An 18348-nucleotide genomic window follows, 5' to 3' on the forward strand; every position below is an offset into this window, starting at 1 on the left:
CTTGAATTATATCTGACATATTTCATTATAATCTCTAATTGTTTAGTACTCTGTGAAAGTATCAAAAAGACCACTTGGCATGGAATGACCCTCTTAAGTCTTAGTGCAGTGTGCAGTCTGTTTGACATCAAGCAGAAATTGACACTTGGAAATGTAGGGGATGGCTTATAGACAGCATCCAGGCCATTAATACAGTAAACACTTGCTGTACAGTTATTGCATTACAAATGGGTGCTAATGTTACATTATTTGTTGAGAATGGCTAGAAGATTACTTTCATCAAACTAACTTACTCAGTTTTTGTCAGTCTTTTAGTAATCAGTGCACTTAATGTAGTAAGTTGTGGATGTCAACATTTCATTAATTTTCATGTCAATGTGAAATTAGGTAATGAGATCAGGAATTAAATTTACTGTACATGTTACTCCTGAACGCTTCGACTGTGTGGGAACTCTGCAAGTTGACCCATACTTGTTTTTTTCAGTTACTGCAGATGCTGTTCGTGTAATATGTGCAGTGTTACACATCATTGTCTACACTGTGTGTTAAGGTTTTCTGTAAGCTGATACTTCTCCATCCTGCCCCCTTCTCTCTCTCTCTCTCTCTCTCTCTCTCTCTCTCTCTCTCTCTCTCTCTCTCTCTCTCTCTCTCTAACCTTTCAAGGTGTTAACTTTGTTGCTTTAAGTTGTTGACTTTGGTGTCAGTGGAACAAGATATACTTTATTGGGAAGTTGACACTGTCTGTTAGGCAGTGTTACATTGCCCTTACATCATCTTTGCTTTCACCATCTTGGCTGGTATTTTGGTTCTGTTACCTCAGTTTTGACATAAATTCTCAGTTTACTGGGACAGCAGTAGTGTAACACTTCATTTTTTCTTGTTTTTCCTTTCTGTGTACTTCATTCATTCTACTTACCTCTAGTTTTCTTTTCACTATGTTTTTCCACTAGATCATGTGATAGCAAGATGTTCTGCCAAAAGTATGTTTCCTTATGCTACCCTTGTCTTTCTCCTGGCTGCTACACCTGGACTGCTATAAGTATCTACCTTCGTGATTTAATTTCTAAGTGATATGTTTAGAATTTTTCTATGCATTCAATGTTCTTGACCAAATAGAAGTTTCTCCATTGCCTTTTTCATAGTTTTGAAGATTTTGACATTGCTTATCACTTGCTCGTCCAAAAATTTCTTTGTTAGATTACTATCATGTTCATTGTTTTCTTATGTCTGTTGTCCATTTCTGCATTAGGTTCCTTAAACCTATAAGGATGACTGTTAACTTCCTGTATTCCAAAGTCCATATTCTCCAGTATTACTGCAATGCCCAAATGAGTTGCAGTGTGTTGAAAGAATAATAGAAATATATTGTTGGGCAACATGGGTTAGGTTGTAGACTGCTTTCTTTCATGGTGGTATCTGAAGGGTTGTCAGTGCTATGAAAGCAGGAATAGTTAAAATTACTGTCATTGTGGAAGACAAAAGCAGGTTTTTCAGTGATAACTTTAGACTTGGTTGAATTCCCCTGGTATTTGGAAATGGTTCTGGTCTTTCTGAATATTAGGACAAAATGGTTTACAATTGAAACTGTTTTTGTGAAGAGAAACATAGATGTTTGTCTTAAAATTTGACAACACTGCTGTAAACTAGCACAAAACAGTCTGCTTCAGTAGTCAGTTTGGGTTATAGTTAATAAAGTTGAAGCCATACCTGAGTGACAAGTATTGCATGTTTCAATGGTATCTTTGCCATTATATGTGGTGGTTAGTTTCAAGGAACTCTGAGAACAGTGTGAGCAAAAGTTTCTGCAAAGAAATAAGGCAGTTGTTAAAAATGGTGCTATATGAAACTATTCTGAATTAAAAGTATTTTAAATGGTGCATGTTTATTATGAACTTAACTGCAGGATTTATTTTATATGTAATACATTCCATGTGAACACGTTGCACTCTTTAGGCATACTTTGAATAAGACTGCTTAGGTTTGTGAGTTGTCATGAAACTGTGTCGGAAGTAATAGCAATTGCACTCCTGCAGTTCTGTGCCTGATGTTGGTATTACAGTATGTAAGACACCATGTTGAACACATACATATGTACAACATTGATTTTATCAAGTGAGAATGTTTGTCATATGTATAAAAATGATCTCTCTCTCTCTCTCTCTCTCTCTCTCTCTTTCTCTCCCTCCCTCCCTCCCTCCCTCCCTCCCCTGTCTTTAGTTTCCATTAAGAAGCTAATACTGCTGTGCACTATTGATGAAAGATGACTTCAACTAGTTCACTGTGTCATGTTCGCAGACACTAGTTGACTAGTAATTAAAACCCACATTATTAATACATCTTCAAACTTCTGACTTGTAAAGAGACCTCTGGAATTTTCTAAATCTGTTACTAGACATAATAAATGCACCTTAATATTTCATGTAATGCTTGGAATTTGAATCTTTTCAGACATTTGGTTTGCAATTGTATTATATAATTGGTATATTTGTTTTCTTTGTAAATATTTTATAGTCTATAAGTTAATGCAAGTATGCATGCACTTGCATGTGTAAATGCGCAGGTACACACACACACACACACACACACACACACACACACACACAGAGACAGACAGACAGAGAGTGAGCATGTATCCCAGTGTTCATATACAAATATAGATATAACATGCATGTTCAAAACTTGCTTTGCATCAATGTGTTTCTGTGTTGCTATTTGTTAGGTGTACTCTTGCAGTGCATAGCATGTTAGTTTAGTTGCATGACAAGCATTTTATTTTGAATTTTAAGACTTAAAGTTGTGGAAGTTTAAAAAGCATGCTTTTTGGGATGAGCTTTGTTTTTTTGTGTGTGGTCCATCTAGTTTGTGTACATTTTTAATTTTGGTGTGGGCTGTAGAAATTGACCTTTAATTTTTGAAAGTTGATTAATTTTTGTGTAATTGAACAAAGCAATGTGAGTTGTATTCTGCACCTAGATGTTTCATGTATACTATTTCTGTTTTGAACATGTTTATGTAATTTTAAGATTTTATTTTATCTTTGATATCCCCTTTTCATCAGTTTTCAGTGTTAAACATAATTTTCCGTATTAGCATTGTAAAGAACAATTTTGAACTCTTGAAATGTCCTGGTAAGATTCTTGAATATTCTGGCAGCAGAATTAAGCTTAATGTTTTAATTTCCTTTTTTTGTCACATAATGTTATTACAATGCTGGAAAGAACTTTGTGGTAGAATGTTCTATGTAATTTTCCCTGTCAGATTGTAACCAGGAGTCACTAACTGAAAACTTCTTTGGAAAAGAGAAGTAGGCCACTATTTACAGTAGATTGACAAGGCTGACAAATTGTGTAATATGATGACTGCCTTCGCAAATTTGGTAGGTATAGATAAATGTGTAATTTTTGAGAATAGTGAGCTGCTTGTTTTTCATGCCTCTTTGTTTTGCAAGTTGATGTGAAAACACACGGAGCTACTTCTAAACATATTGACAGCCTTGTTGAAACTGTTTGTCTGGTGAGGGCCTGTTTCTCTTCTCCTGTTACTACTTACTAAGGTGACAATAGGAATACTGCTTAAAGATAAAATACTGCCAGAAATTAGTGTGTCAGTTAAATTGGTGAGAAATTATTAGCTTTTGTTTAAAATTACCAGGACATTGTTTCCAAAATTTAGGCAAAGCATTACTTGTATAAGACAACTTAGATTTGAAACTTTCAAAATTTTGCAAAGTGATAGTGTTAGGTGTCCATAATTACTTTCCCTCACCATGTCTGACAAAACTGGAAGTAGTTGTGTAACAAAGCGTTATTATTGCTTTGGTCAGCTACTTACATACTATAAATGTGTATTTCAATAAGGACTGGTTTGTGTTGCAGCTTACCCTGTTGCAGGACAGCCACCAGCAGGTTATGTACCAGCACCTCCACCTGGTACTTATGGAGGTAAGAAAAGTTAACATGTGGTGCTTGGGGAAGGGGGGGGGAGGAGGGGGGGATGAATATTACATATTTGGAGATATCTGGTCTAGTTTATGGAACTTGGGGATTCCATATAGCAGTTCTTTATCCACACACATCAAAATAATTTACCATACTGTATATCTGCTGTGTAAGAGTGCTGATGTTGGAAAAACTAAAACAGTAATTGTTGTATGGTGAAACTACTATTCAAACAGTAGAGTGCAGTTACGAAAATAAATTCTTGAATTTGAGTGAAGACCATAGTTAAAACTGAACTCTTATTTGAGGAATGGAATTAAAATACCCACCTGTGTAAAATGATTTGATTTTCCCTAAATCACTTAAGGCAAATCATGTGTTAGTTCCGAAAGACTGTAGCTGACTTGTTTCAGCATGTTAGTCTGGACTTGTGCTTAGTTTTTTCAGTTGAGATATTAAACTGTATCCTTCCTTTATATATTATACTGAACTTCAGCAGCTACCTGTTAAAAATTCAGTGCACGTAATAGAAATGATTATTGGTAGTTATTGGTGTTCTATGGGGGTTGTCGTTACTTAAGACAGTGAGATAACTGTTGCGTGATAAGAAGTTATTGTAAACATTGGTGAAGTTGTGAAGTACACAGAAAGATGACATCTTTCTTTATTGCCCATTCATAATATGGAAAATTTCAAATCAAAATTTTAATATTAAAAGTGATAAACATTCAGATTTATATCAGTGTAACAAATGTCTGGTCAAGCAGACAATAGTCTTATGATACTAGTTTAATTAACCTTCCACTGCTGTGGATGTGTATTAACATCCTGCTGCGTTTCCCCAGTTGCTGTGGACTTCGGTAGGTGTGCTGCTTGTGTTACCCTACAGTTCTATGGATTAAGCCACCAACCTCTAATTGCTCCAGACGAGCTACTTTCGTATTGCGTTGAATGAAGAAGTTGAGAGTATTTATCATACAACATGTGCACCTCACTTTGTATTAATGTTTGCAAAAAACCTCATTTCAACTCTTGAATAGTTTGAGATGACAATTATGACCACATGATTCATGATGCGCGAGGGCGTGAATAAGTGTCATGTGTGTCAGTCATATATAAAATGCAGAATGAAATGAGGTTTCATTGTAGGCTTAATTTTAAATAAATCTCGTGTCAATCATACGCAAAGTAGACGGAATGCATTTTTATCTCTGTAGACTCTTCAAAATTTTGTGCAGTGTTTTATTTCAATGTAATTAAGTATGACAAATAACAAAAGAAATACAGTTCTTTAAGTGAAGATATTGAGCTGTAAGATGAGCAAAAATAAAATTGTTTTTAACCTAATTGTTTCTGAAAAATTGGATTATAAGTATTTGATATTGGCTGGAATGCTTTCTATTAGCAAGGAATGCTGAGAGAGCATGTATGTAGCAGTGAAAGTGTTAGTATTATGTTCTGTCTTGAGAGAGAACTGTCAGACTGATAGTATGTCATAGAAGTGCACTTGTAAGATGTTTGCTTATTATAAAATTTGGCAATATCAGGGTTTATTGCATGTTAATCTTTACTGTTAACGTTTCATCATTGTCTGTGAAAAAAATTACATAGTGTATGCAGAAACATAACTTTGTGAGTTCTGCGACCACTGTGAACGACTTGTCTGATTTGCTTTCAAATTTGTGCAGCTAACAACTTTATTGCAAAGTATTTCATTAACTTAAGCAAAGTGATTGTCTACAGAACTGGATTTTATGAAACTTAACAGTTGCAGTGTCTTATTTTGATCCAGAATTTATTAAGCTAGTTAACCTTACCAGTTAAGTTATTGAAATAAGTGGTCAGTAAAAACTTGTTGACGACATTGAGGAAATGGAGGGGGGCTTTCTTCTATATAATTTGCCAGAAAAGTGACTTAAAATAGAGTAACATTAGGGAAGGATGTTTAAATGGTAAACACTAGTTCTATAATTTGGAGATCAGGGGTCAACATGTTTGCCTTCATCATATTATCATTCTTCGTGGCATTGTTAATCTAAATGTGGTTTACAGGGAGATTTGTTCACTAAATTGGTAGAAAGAACCAAATGACAGTACTAAGTACTTCAGTTACTATCATGTGATTTATCATTTATATTATCTGTAGATCATTGATTGTGATTGCATCCCATTGTAATGATGCTCAGTGAACATAGTCAGAAGGTAGTATTGAAGTCCAATGAAAGTTAATTGTTACCTTGTTATTGAATGAGACTAATTATTTTATTATAATTTCTGTTGAAGTGCCTGGAGCAGCTCCCTATGGTGTTTTTCCATCACAAGCCCATTTGTATGCTGCTGCAGCAGCTGCACAAGGGCCACCACCCACATATGACCAGTCTTTGGCACACCCTGCAGCAGTTAATCAGCAGGTAACATTGCTGTTAATATCTGTTAATGTTTATGGGTTTGTAATAAGCCATTTGTTAGTGTTTTATGGGTGCCATGTCCAATTGTAGTTTATAAAGTAGTATATCATAAAGTAACATATTGAAACAACTAATACATTTGCTCTAAATTATTGGTGGGTTTGTAGTGTTTCATGTCAAATTTGCTGTATGAACAAAATTTTCTTCAGGAAAGTCTGGACTCATCTTTCAAAATGACTGATGTGTATCATATGAAACAGTGTTGTATACAGTGATGGTTGGCAAGGGCTACACAAACTGCTTATTGGACATATTGACTGATTCCATAAGTCTTGTAACATAAAGTTGCAAGCCTTTATGTAAATGAACTTGCAAAAGTAAATTAAATTCTTTCCTGCACAATTGTGATAATTCTGTTGGCCCTATGTTGCCATCACATGAGACGTGTTATTTAATGAAGTGAAGTGAGTATTGTTTACAGTGTGGTTGGTGACTGTTCAGAAATGATCACAAGGTGCATGCTTACATAGTCAATCTGTGACTGAAGCACTCTCCAGTGACAGATAGACTAGTCATCATACTGACTTTTCCCCAAAATGAAATACTTGCATTTACTTAATGGTAATTTACTATCCTGGAATACAGAACATCATTTACATTAGTTTTGGCTCCATGAAGTTATTTTCCTAACAAAGGCAACTAAGGATAATGTTGAATTCTTGAAAGTTTATATGGATGTCAGATCTTCATGATCATTTTATACAGCATTTTTCTTGCATACAAGCTCACTGTAAATATTTTAAGCCCATTTCCTGTTCATTGTTGCTGGAACACTATTTTATTAATTACAGATGTATGCACAGAGTGCTGCAGCTGCACAGATGTATGCTCAAGGGTATCCTGGCTACTTAGGGTATCCGGCATATAGTCCCATGCAGGCATACTACCCATCTCTTGCTGCATATTCATATCCAGGAATGCAGCCAGCTCAGTTAAGGCCAACAATAATGGTGCCGGTAAGTCTAATAAATGTAAGGTGCATTACAATAAAAATGTTGCAATTTGTGGTCCTGTCTAAGAACAGGTGAGACCAGTTCAGTGTTCGTGGTGATACAGGTGAGAGGGTTTCATAGTGATGTTCCTAAAACTGTGCTTAGTGTTGTGGATACAGACATGAAGTTAATGTGACATACTGATATGTGATTGGCAGTAATTTTACAATTTAAATACAGTGTGAATGTGTTCATATAAAAGCAAGGACTATAAATGTTTATTACATCAACTATACTTTATGGCGACATTTGTCAGGTTAATATAACTAAAGCCTCCAACTGTTATTGCTCAATATGTATGTATTTTGTAAGAGATAAGGGTACAGTGAATTCATTCTGGAAACAGTTCTCCAGACTGTGGGAAAGTTATCTTTCTGCAGTAGTCTTTCTGCTAAGGGTTCTAGTCCCACAAGGTATGCAGAACTGCTGTGAAGTTCGAAAGGTAGGAGATGAAGTACTGATGGATGTAAAGCAGTGGGGGCAGTTTGTGAGCTCTGCTCATATAACTGTCGATAGAATACTTGATCCAGCTAAAGCCAAGGTCCCAGGTTATAGTCCCAGTCTGTCAGAGTTATCTGCCAAGACGTATCAAATCGGTGCACACTCTGCTCCAGAGTTAAAATTCATTCTGGATACAGTCATTTTGCTTTGCATATTTTCCAGATATGCCCATAGTTATCGAAGATACATTCATCCAAATTTTTGTGTATGGCCATAGAAATTTTTTCTGCATTCCATACAGTGTCCTACAAGAAAAAATTGCACGTCACTGCATTAACAATCTGCTGCTCTGTACGGTTTGTTTTTTCTGTAGTATAGCCTCGGCTGTTGCTGAGGAAGACGAACTGATACTTCAGTTCTCTAACAAAAGTACCAGGAGAGGTGGTGCAGTGGTTAGCCTACTGGACTCGCATTTGTCAGGATGACAGTTCAAATCCATGTCTGGCCACCTGGATTTAGGTTCTTCGTGACCTCCCTAAAATCGCTCCTGGCAAATGCCGGGGTGGTTCTCTTGAAAGGACATGGCCACTTTTCCTTCCCTCTATTCTGACTTTGATGTCAAGAGGTTGTTAAACCCAGTCTTCCTTACCCCCAACAGAAGTGTGTGAAATTGAATAAACTTAAATTTTTATGTACATTGTTCTTTTGTAATTCAAGACTAGGGTATTGTCTTATTTAGAGATAAAAGAAATCTGTCAAATCAGTTGCTGTTTGCGTTTCACAGACGATATATTTAGCTGTTTGAGCACCGAAACAAGATCAAATAAATAAGGGGAGAGGTCTTTTACAAAATTCTATGACAGTAAATTTCCCAATAATATTTTTTTGGTGCAGGTTAAAATTCATGCTGCACTTCAGTTTGAAGTGAACAAACAACTGAAGGCAGCATTCAAGCAGCACCAGAAGCATACATTCTTTGTGCATTATATTCAAAGCTTCTGAATAGATGCATATTGCTTATTTAGCTTTGTCTGTTTGCTTTTTGTTGTTTAATCTGAAATATTGTGTGTTTGTGTAGTATGCTTCCCATGGATTGAGATTGTGAATGTTGTGTTAAGATGTGAGGTGAGATGGGAATCAATTAGCGCACAGCTCCACATGTGCTGGTTTTGATCACACAGCTGGAGGCTGTAGTCAGTGGACATCATTGGAGAGCCAGACTTCGAATCGGAGGGATAACCCGCATGTTCCATGTGACCTCCCCCCTTGATCTGTTGCTATGGTTGGCCTGATTACTGTCGGTGTTGGAGGCTGACCCCTATCACAGGAGGTTGTTTTGAGGTATGGCAGACAGTGAAATACTTCGTGGGGTTGAGCTAAATGCCTCCCTTGGTTGTCTGACTCAGGTCTCATGTGTTGTCTGTGGCTGAGGTTCTGAGCCAGCTGCAGTTCTTTTTGTTTCAGAGGACCCTTCAAGGGTCCAGATATTCAGACAGCGGAATTATTGGTGGTTGCGAGTTCTAGTGTTTAACTCATGAAGGAGCCCCATAGAAATGTGTTCCATGGAGGGAAGGAAATAAATGGTGTATACTTGTGTGCATATTGGTGAGTCCAAATGTGGAATGGTTTCTTCTGGGTACCATGAAGAGCTCACTCAGGCTGTAGCCAACTTGTAGGTGATGGCTTATATAAGTGTGAACAATATGGGTTGCTGTGGATCAGAACAGATTCTCTAGTTTCCTGCTGCTATATGTGGTATAAGGACTGCCAGTCTTGCTTGCAAGATAAAGGCAGAGCTCAGCATAGACAGGACTGATAATGGACCTTCACCATAGAGCTGAATTAACTCGAAAGCTCAGTTTTGTGGTTAATGTATCAGGGTCTACTTTCGATTGGGGATCCGTTGCACACAGTAGGTGGCTATACAGCTAATAAGGATTGTGTGGAGTGTACTGGATGGTTTTTGAAGCTAGATGATCTAAGAAAACTACAAATCTCTACCTCTAGGGATGTAGGTCAAGCATAGGGTGAGGGTAGATGTAGGAAACATTGGCATTATAATTCTAAATTCTGGTATGTATGTTCAGAAAGAAACGGATAACTAAGTGCTTGTACAAAACACTGGAACAGAAAGTTACAGGTACTGAATGCTGCCTTAAGCCAAAGTGTGGCTTATTTAGGGCAGAAAACAAAGGGATGACAGAACATCGTATTAAAAGTGAAACTTGATATTCTTGTTGGAGTTGAAGACTGCTGTCAAACAGGAAGCTGTGATTGTATATTGTGTTCATCACAAGAATAAACATGTAAACATTACACCACATATTCTTGTGGGTTTGCTGGAATCTCATTGAATTATGCTTCACATAAAGCTGAAGCCAAGCTGTTTAAGTACAAGAATACAGATGTTCTATGCTGTGCATTTTGTGCACGTTGAGTGATAATATGGGACAGCTTTACCAGCATATTTAATTTGGACAGCACATGCCAGCCAGCTGGTCCAACTAAACTGCAATGATGTGAATAGTTGCAGTTAAGATATAAAAAGAGGAACAGAGAAACAATGACATTTAACAGAATTCAGCAAAGCTCTAGCAATACTGCAAGCATCTTAAGGGACCGGGTTTGAAGCATAATATGCTCTCGTTCTTAGCTGTCATAGTATTGTAATTTAAAGACTGATGATAACTCCTGACTTAAATACTGGTTAATTTTTCTGCCCTTGCTGTGTGTGATGTAAAAGCATATTTGAGATATTGACATATAGTAAAATATTGAAGCCACTTTTTAACTGCATTCACTCATGTTTTTTTCAATAGGGAGCAGGAAGCGGCATTGGCCATTTTTCACAATACATACACACATCAAAAACAGTTTTGCATCACCCAGAAATCCTAAAGATAGTCGTTGACTGTGGATATTGTATCACACAGTCCCTTTCTCTGCTCAGAGATGACACTAAACCTATGCAAAGATGTAAACAATGCATGATCAGCACCTATTGGACATTGGTGGTCAGACAGCCCATCACTTCGTCATTCCAGCAGGAAGGAGGTACACGGCTCGTGTTGTCTGTAGTTCAACCATGCCTAGACAGTCAGTACTGCAGTTTGATAGCATCCGCATTGTTACTTAGTGCCAGGAATGGCTCTCAACAAGGGAAGTGTCCAGGTGTCTCGAAGGGAAGCAAAGTGATGTTTGGACATGGAGGAGATGCAGAGACAGGAACTATCGATGACATGCCTTGATCAGGTTGCCCAAGGGCCACTACTGCTGTGGGTGACTTACTTACAGATATGGCTTGGGGAACCCTGACAGCAATGCCACCGTATTGAATAATACTTATCGTGCAGCTACAGGATGTCTTGTTAGGACTCAAACTGTGTGCAGTAGGCTGCATGATGCTAAACTTCACTCCTGACGTCCATGGCGAGGTCTGTCTTTGCAACACCACCATGCAGCACGGTACAGATGGGTCCAACGACGTGCTGTATGGACTGTTCAGGATTAGCATCACATTCTTTCCACCGATGAGTGTTGCATATGACTTCAACCAGACAATTGTCGGAGACATGTTTGGAGGCAACCTGGTCAGGTTAAATGCTTTAGACACACTGTCCATTGATTCCAGCAAGGTGGAGGTTCCATGCTGTTTTTTGGGTAACATTATGTGGGGCTGACGTACATCACTGGTGGTTATGGAAGGTGCCGGGACAGCTGTAAGATATGTGAATGCCAGCCTCCTACTGATAGTGCAACCATATTGCCGAGGCATTAGTCTTCATGGATGACAATTCGTGCACGTCTTGTGAATGACTTCCTTCAGAATGACATCGCTAGACTACTGGCCAGCATGTTCTCCAGACATGAACCCTATCGAACAAGCCTGGGATAGATTCAAAAAGGCTGTGTATGGACAATGTGACCCACCAACCGCTCTGAGGGACCTACACTGAATTGCCGTTTAGGAGTAGGACAATCTGTACCAACAGTGCTTTGATGAATTCGTAGATCGTATGCCATGACTAATACAGGCATGCATCAGTGCAAGAGGATGTGCTACTAGGTGTTAAAGGTACTGGTGTGTACAGCAATCTGGACCACCACCTCTGAAGGTCTCACTGTATGGTTGTACAACATGCAATGTATGGTTTTCATGAGCAATAAAAGGGTGAAAATGATGTTCATGTTGATCTCTCTTCCAATTTTCTGTCCAGGTTTTGGAACTCTCGGAACTGAGGTGATGCCAAACTTTTTTTGATGTGTGTGTTAAACAGTATGACAGTAATAGCACAACAGTACAGAAATGACTACACAAATTCTGAAATAAACTACAGAGGCAAAGTATGATAAAGGAAAAATGGTGACTGTTAAAACATTAGACTACTTTGCTTTCAGCCGGCTGAAGTGACGGAGTGGTTCTAGGTGCTACAGTCCAGAACTCTGTGGCCGCTACGGTCGCAGGTTCGAATCCTGCCCAGTCATGGATGTGTGTGATGTCCTTAACTTAGGTTTAAGTAGTTCTAGGGGACTGATGACCTTAGGAGTTAAGTCCCATAGTGCTCAGAGCCATTTGAGCCATTTTTATTTTGGTTTCATATCTTGTAACATAGTTAAGATATCTAATATGTAAATAGGACCTATGGCCAAGAGCATAACCCCAGTGTACGTGTGCTACAGCTGCTGACCAATCATCCCATTTGTTTGTTTACACAAAGTTTTCTTATGATGAACAAAATTTAGACACAATGCTTAGTGTTCTGGGTGGAGGATGGGGAAGGGATCATTTCAAATAGGAAGGTGACTCATACAATTGTAGTTGATGGCCACTTAAATTCACCTTTGATATGTTTGTAAAATACATGTTTAAAGTCAGTGCAGGCATCAAACATTAGCTGAAGCTATATTAAATGCTTTCTCCGAAAATTATTTTGAGCAATTAATTTAGCTCATATGAAGTATAAATGTTTGGGGTAACACTAGATCTCATAGTGACAGTCATGAGCAAATAGGAAGTGTTGTGACGGATAGAGGGATTAGTGACCACAAGTGTGGTCTAGTGACATTGCATATTGTAAGGTCAGAATCACCAAAATTAATGCCAGATATATGTTTAAAAGCAGATTAAAATTATGATGATCTCAACCAATCACCTTATCCAGACCACATAAGCAACAACCAGATGTAGCTTCAGTTCAAAGGTTTGTTGTCAATGGTAATTGATATTCATACCAAGTAAATTGAGTACACAAAACAGGTCAGGATTCTGTTGCAGGGGTAGTGAAAGTAGTATGCCAATTCAAAGAACGCATTCTCAGATTTGCAGTGCTTTACAGAAGCTCAAAACTTATCATGGACTTAGATGCAAAAATGCTTTTAATAGTTTTCACAAAGAAATGCTGTGTGGAAGTCTGCCAGACAATCCAGATTTTCTGGTCCTAAATAAAGAACACCAGTGGCAAAACTCAGTAAATACCTTCACTGTATGGTAGGAATTGTAATGTTCCCAAAAATAGTGTCACTAAAGCAGAGTTCATAAGTCTAGTTTTCCAAACTACTTTCATGAAAGATGTTGCTGTAAATAATAAAGAATTTGAACAGAGAACAGTTGCCATCATGAGTAATTTAGTAGATAACCTTGGAGTTGTGAAACAAATAACTTCAAAATGCAAGTATTTGGGTCCATGCTTCATCCCAGTTGGGTGCAACATAGGTTGCCTGTGCCATCTGATTAATCTAAGAGCTGAAAAAGTTGTTGATATATTAACACGTAGAGTGGATGAGATCCTTGTGGATACATTTTATTTCTTTGAGCAGTGTGTCAGAAGAAACCACTACCACCGGAAACCTGAGAACTTTCACAATAAAGAAACATAAAATTCTGAAGCATGTATGTATTAGGTGCTTATCTTCAGGCAGATGTTTGAATTCTTTACCAGTGGGGTCTACTTCTTTCCTTTTTTCAATCAAGTATTATTATATATTAAAAAAAGAATACCTAGAGTTGAACAGAAGGGATCCAGAGTAAGAGAAGAGAATTCTTGATTCGCTACTACACGTTTCCCTAAGAGAGACCATGTGCTTCCAAATGTAACAAACTGACCCTGAAAAGTAAGACTTCCGCTGCATGTGAGGAAAAATTGTTTGTTCCTGTCCAAAAACTTGAACAAGGCCTTTTCCACTTTCCTTCATGTGACTTGCTGTATTTGAAAAATTGAATGTTGCTCTTAAGACTACTTCGCCACAAGTTCTTTTTATTAGAACTTCTAATGGATTTGCAAAAACAGTTTAAGCCAAAAATTGTCCAAAGCTCATTGCTTGAAGTTGAGTAAAACTTGATTCAAAATCAAAGAAGTGATAAGTTAGTTATTAGCATTCAGACTTCGAACATAATGGATGATCTCAAGGATACAGATAAATTCCTTTTCTTTTCATCGGTGAGAAACTACTTTTGCACTGTTTGTGAGTACATCGTTATTAAGTTTCCACTCGAGGATGATGTGTTACAGTGTACTCAAATTGCTAGGTTAGACAAAATTGAAGATGCACAGTTTTCTTCCATTAGTTTTTTTTTTTGCAAAGTTTCCGTTTCCTATCATGTTATGCAAGGAAGAGAATGAAACAAATGTGGTGGTGAGCTTCAGAGGCAGTTCACAGCTCTTCAGGGTAGACGACACTTTGGCTGCAAATCAAGATGCTGCAAGTGACTCCAGTTGGGCACAAATATCAAGAATTTATGGAGCTGCTGGACTTCAGATATATAACTGAACTTGTCGAGTAATGCTGTCTATTCTCACCATACCCCAGAATGTGTTTTAAACCTTGTGAAGAAAAATAGAAGTGTGTTCAGATCATCCATGTCCAATGAATCAATGGAGTCTATTTTGAAGACCATGAGTTCTGATTACTGTTATGACAAAACTTTCTCAAGACTTTCTGCAGGAAGCTAAAAAGGCCCTAACTTCGACTTCAGTCGAATGAGCATGTGATTCGCAGTGTTATATTATTTCTTGCCTGTGTTACATTAAACAAGTTTTATTGTGTAAAGCCTTTTTCGATTATCGTATATATGCTTAATGTATCAAGGAAGTCCTGTTATGTATGCTCCAAACAAATAGTCACCAGGCCAGCTGTTCTAACAGACAGAATAGCCAGTAATTTTTGTAGAGCTAATGTACGAATCTGGCTCCACATAAAGTAGCGACAATAATCACACACAGCCCACAAAAAACCACTTACATGATCAGGGATCTGTAAAATCAAATGTGGTGAATTGGAAAATTTGTGTGTGGGACAGATTGATCGTGAATGAACATAGTGAAAACTGTAAATCTTCATTTAATGCACATCTGTGAAACAATAAAACCAGCAGCATTGAGAAATCTTTAAAAGTACTACACAAGGTAGAGAAAGGCAGATTAATGGATGATCTAGAAGAAATTGAAATTTAAGCACTTTCAAAGAACCACACTTTTTACTCACTGAACAAATAGAATACAGAAACAAAAATTTTCGTGACTGTTTTTGAAATTTTACTCTAATGTATTGGAAGTACACACTTTTAGTTGTGTGTTATACACAATCCACTCAGAATTGCAGTGCATAAAATGGAATATTGACTAGTATTGCTGACTAGTTGCTCTTTGTACAATTGTACATATAACATTCTCTACTTAAGTCAAAATCTTGAAGGTACAATATATGCATCTCAATCTACAAACTGGTTGTGCCAGCTGTTCATCCCTCTGTAAATTGTTTTCTTTACATTTTATTATGTTTTGTAGATGCTTGACAATGGCTTGATGCCAAAACTGCAATTGCAAAAGAAAATTCTAACAGCTGAAAGTAAGATGGAGTCCTTTTAAAAACAATTGCAGAATCTGGGGAACCATACTAAAATAAATTAACATTGTCACACTGCTTGCAATGCTGTATGATGCTCATATATGATGGAAAGGTGTACAGTTCAGAACAAAATTTTCATGGATGTTAAGTTTTGAATAGGAATAAGCCAGTGTTCAAATTTTATGGGACAGATAACTTATGCATTTATTGAATGGAAACACTGATAAATTTCTGCCATCTAACATTTTATGTGGAAATCTTACTGTAAGCACCTGCATTGGTTTTGAAAGTACTTACATACTCCAAGCCACTGTAAGGTGCTTAATGGAGGGTACCTGGGGATATCCTGTTCCACTTGCAAAGAGAACAATGGAAAAAGGACTATCTATATGCCTCCACATGAGAACTAATTTCTCATATCCTTGTGGTCCTTATGCAAACCTATGTTGACAATTGAATTGTTTTGCTGTCAGCTTCAGATGCTGCTTCTCTAAATTTTCTCAGTGATATTACTGTGAAAGAACATTGCCTTGCCTGCAGGTATTCCCATATGCGTTCCCAAAGCATCCTGTATTACCTTAGTGTTGTTCGAACCTACTGATAGCAAATGTAGGAGCCCACTTTTGAATTGCTTTAGTGTCTTCCTTCAGTTCTTCCCAGTGGTCTGTAAAATTCAGTGTAAGTCATCTTGCCATTCTACATCTACTACAAACATACTCCGCAATCCACCATACGGTGTGTGGCAGAGGGTACCTCGTACCACAACTAGCATCTTCTCTCCCTGTTCCACTCCCAAACAGAACGAGGGAAAAATGACTGCCTATATGCCTGTGTACGAGCCCTAATCTCTTATGTTTGTGGTTTTTCTGTGAAATTTAAGTTGGTGGCAGTAAAATTGTACTGCAGTCAGCCTCAAATGCTGGTTCTCTAAGTTTCCTCAGTAGCGATTCACGAAAAGAATGCCTCCTTTCCTCTAGAGACTCCCACCCGAGTTCCTGAAGCATCTCTGTAACACTCGCGTGATGATCAAACCTACCAATAACAAATCTAGCAGCCTGCCTCTGAATCGCTTCTATGTCCTCCCTCAATCAGACTTGATAGGGATCCCAAACACTCAAGCAGTACTCAAGAATAGGTCGTATTAGTGTTTTATAAGCGGTCTCCTTTACGGATGAACCACATCGTCCCAAAATTCTACCAATGAACCGAAGACGACTATCCGCCTTCCCCACAACTGCCATTACATGCTTGTCCCATTTCATATTGCTCTGCACTGTTACGCCCAAGTATTTAATTGACGTGACTGTGTCAAGTGCTACACTACTAAAGGAGTATTCAAACATTACGGGATTCTTTTTCCTATTCATCTGCATTAATTTACATTTATCTATATTTAGAGTTAGCTGCCATTCTTTACACCAATCACAAATCCTGTCAGTCATCTTGTATCCTCCTACAGTCACTCAACGACAACACCTTCCCGTACACCACAGCATCATCAGCAAACAGCCGCACATTGCTATCCACCCTATCCAAAATATCATTTATGTAGATAGAAAACAGCGGACCTACCACACTTCCCTCGGGCACTCCAGCCCTCGGGCACTCCAGATGATACCCTCACCTCCGATGAACACTCACCATCGAGGACAATGTACTGGGCTCTATTACTTAAGTCTTCAAGCCACTCACATATTTGGGAACCAATCCCATATGCTCGTACCTTAGTTAGGAGTCTGCAGTGGGGCACAGAGTCAAACGCTTTCTGGAAGTCAAGGAATATGGCATCTGTCTGATACTCTTCATCCATGGTTCGTAAGATATCATGTGAAATAAGGGCGAGTTGCATTTCGCAGGAGTGATGCTTTCTAAAGCCGTGCTGATGCATGGACAGCAAGTTCCCTGTCTCAAGGAAATTAATTATATTCGAACTGAGAATATGTTCAAGAATCCTGCAACAAACCGATGTTAAGAATATTGGTCTGTAATTTTGAGGATCTGTCCTTCTACCCTTCTTATATACAGGTGCCACCTGCACGTTTTCCAGTCACGCGGGACTTTGCATTGGGCAAGAGATTCATGATAAATGCAAGCTAAGTAAGGAGCCAATTCAGTAGAGTACTCTCTGTAAAACCGAATTGGAATCCCATCAGGACTTGACGATTTATTTTCAACCCATTCAGCTGCTTCAAAACCCCAGGGATGTCTTATCACTGTCCTCCATACGGGAATCTGTAAGAGACTCAAACAGCGGTATGTTTGTACGATCCTCCTGCGTGAAAGATTTCTCAAATGCTAAATTTAAAATTTCAGCTTCCGTTTTGCTGTCTTCCATTGTCAGGCCAGACTGATCAGTGTGACTGGATGGAAGCCTTCAACCCTCTTACCAATTTTACGTAAGACCAGAATTTCCTTCGGTTTTCAGCAAGATTTTTTGCTAAGGTATGACGGTGGTAGTGGTTGTATGCTTTGCGCCTCGCTCTTTTTACAGCAGCATGAATCTCTACTAACATTTGCCTGTCCTCATTCTCCTGATCTTTCTTGTATCGTGAGTGCAACTGTCTTTGCTTCCTGAGCATTCTCCGAATTGCGCTGTTCAACCACGGTTGGTCTTTTCCGTCCGTAATGCACTTTTTTGGCACATACTTCTCCAATGCGTGATTT

General features: G+C 38.1%; 1 protein-coding gene across 2 annotated transcripts in view; it reads left to right on the forward strand.

Moving 5' to 3' along the window:
* The window catches only part of LOC126183796 (DAZ-associated protein 2-like), a 43218-nt gene that overhangs the window by 16691 nt on the left and 8179 nt on the right, over nucleotides 1–18348 (forward strand). For both annotated transcript variants that reach the window (XM_049926037.1, XM_049926038.1), the window contains exons 2-4: nucleotides 3876–3941; nucleotides 6222–6349; nucleotides 7198–7362. In XM_049926037.1, the coding sequence (XP_049781994.1) occupies nucleotides 3876–3941; nucleotides 6222–6349; nucleotides 7198–7362 (359 nt within the window). The remainder of the gene's footprint in view (nucleotides 1–3875; nucleotides 3942–6221; nucleotides 6350–7197; nucleotides 7363–18348) is intronic.

Source organism: Schistocerca cancellata, chromosome 4 (assembly GCF_023864275.1).
Source record: "Schistocerca cancellata isolate TAMUIC-IGC-003103 chromosome 4, iqSchCanc2.1, whole genome shotgun sequence".
NCBI classification, from domain to species: Eukaryota; Metazoa; Arthropoda; class Insecta; order Orthoptera; family Acrididae; genus Schistocerca; species Schistocerca cancellata.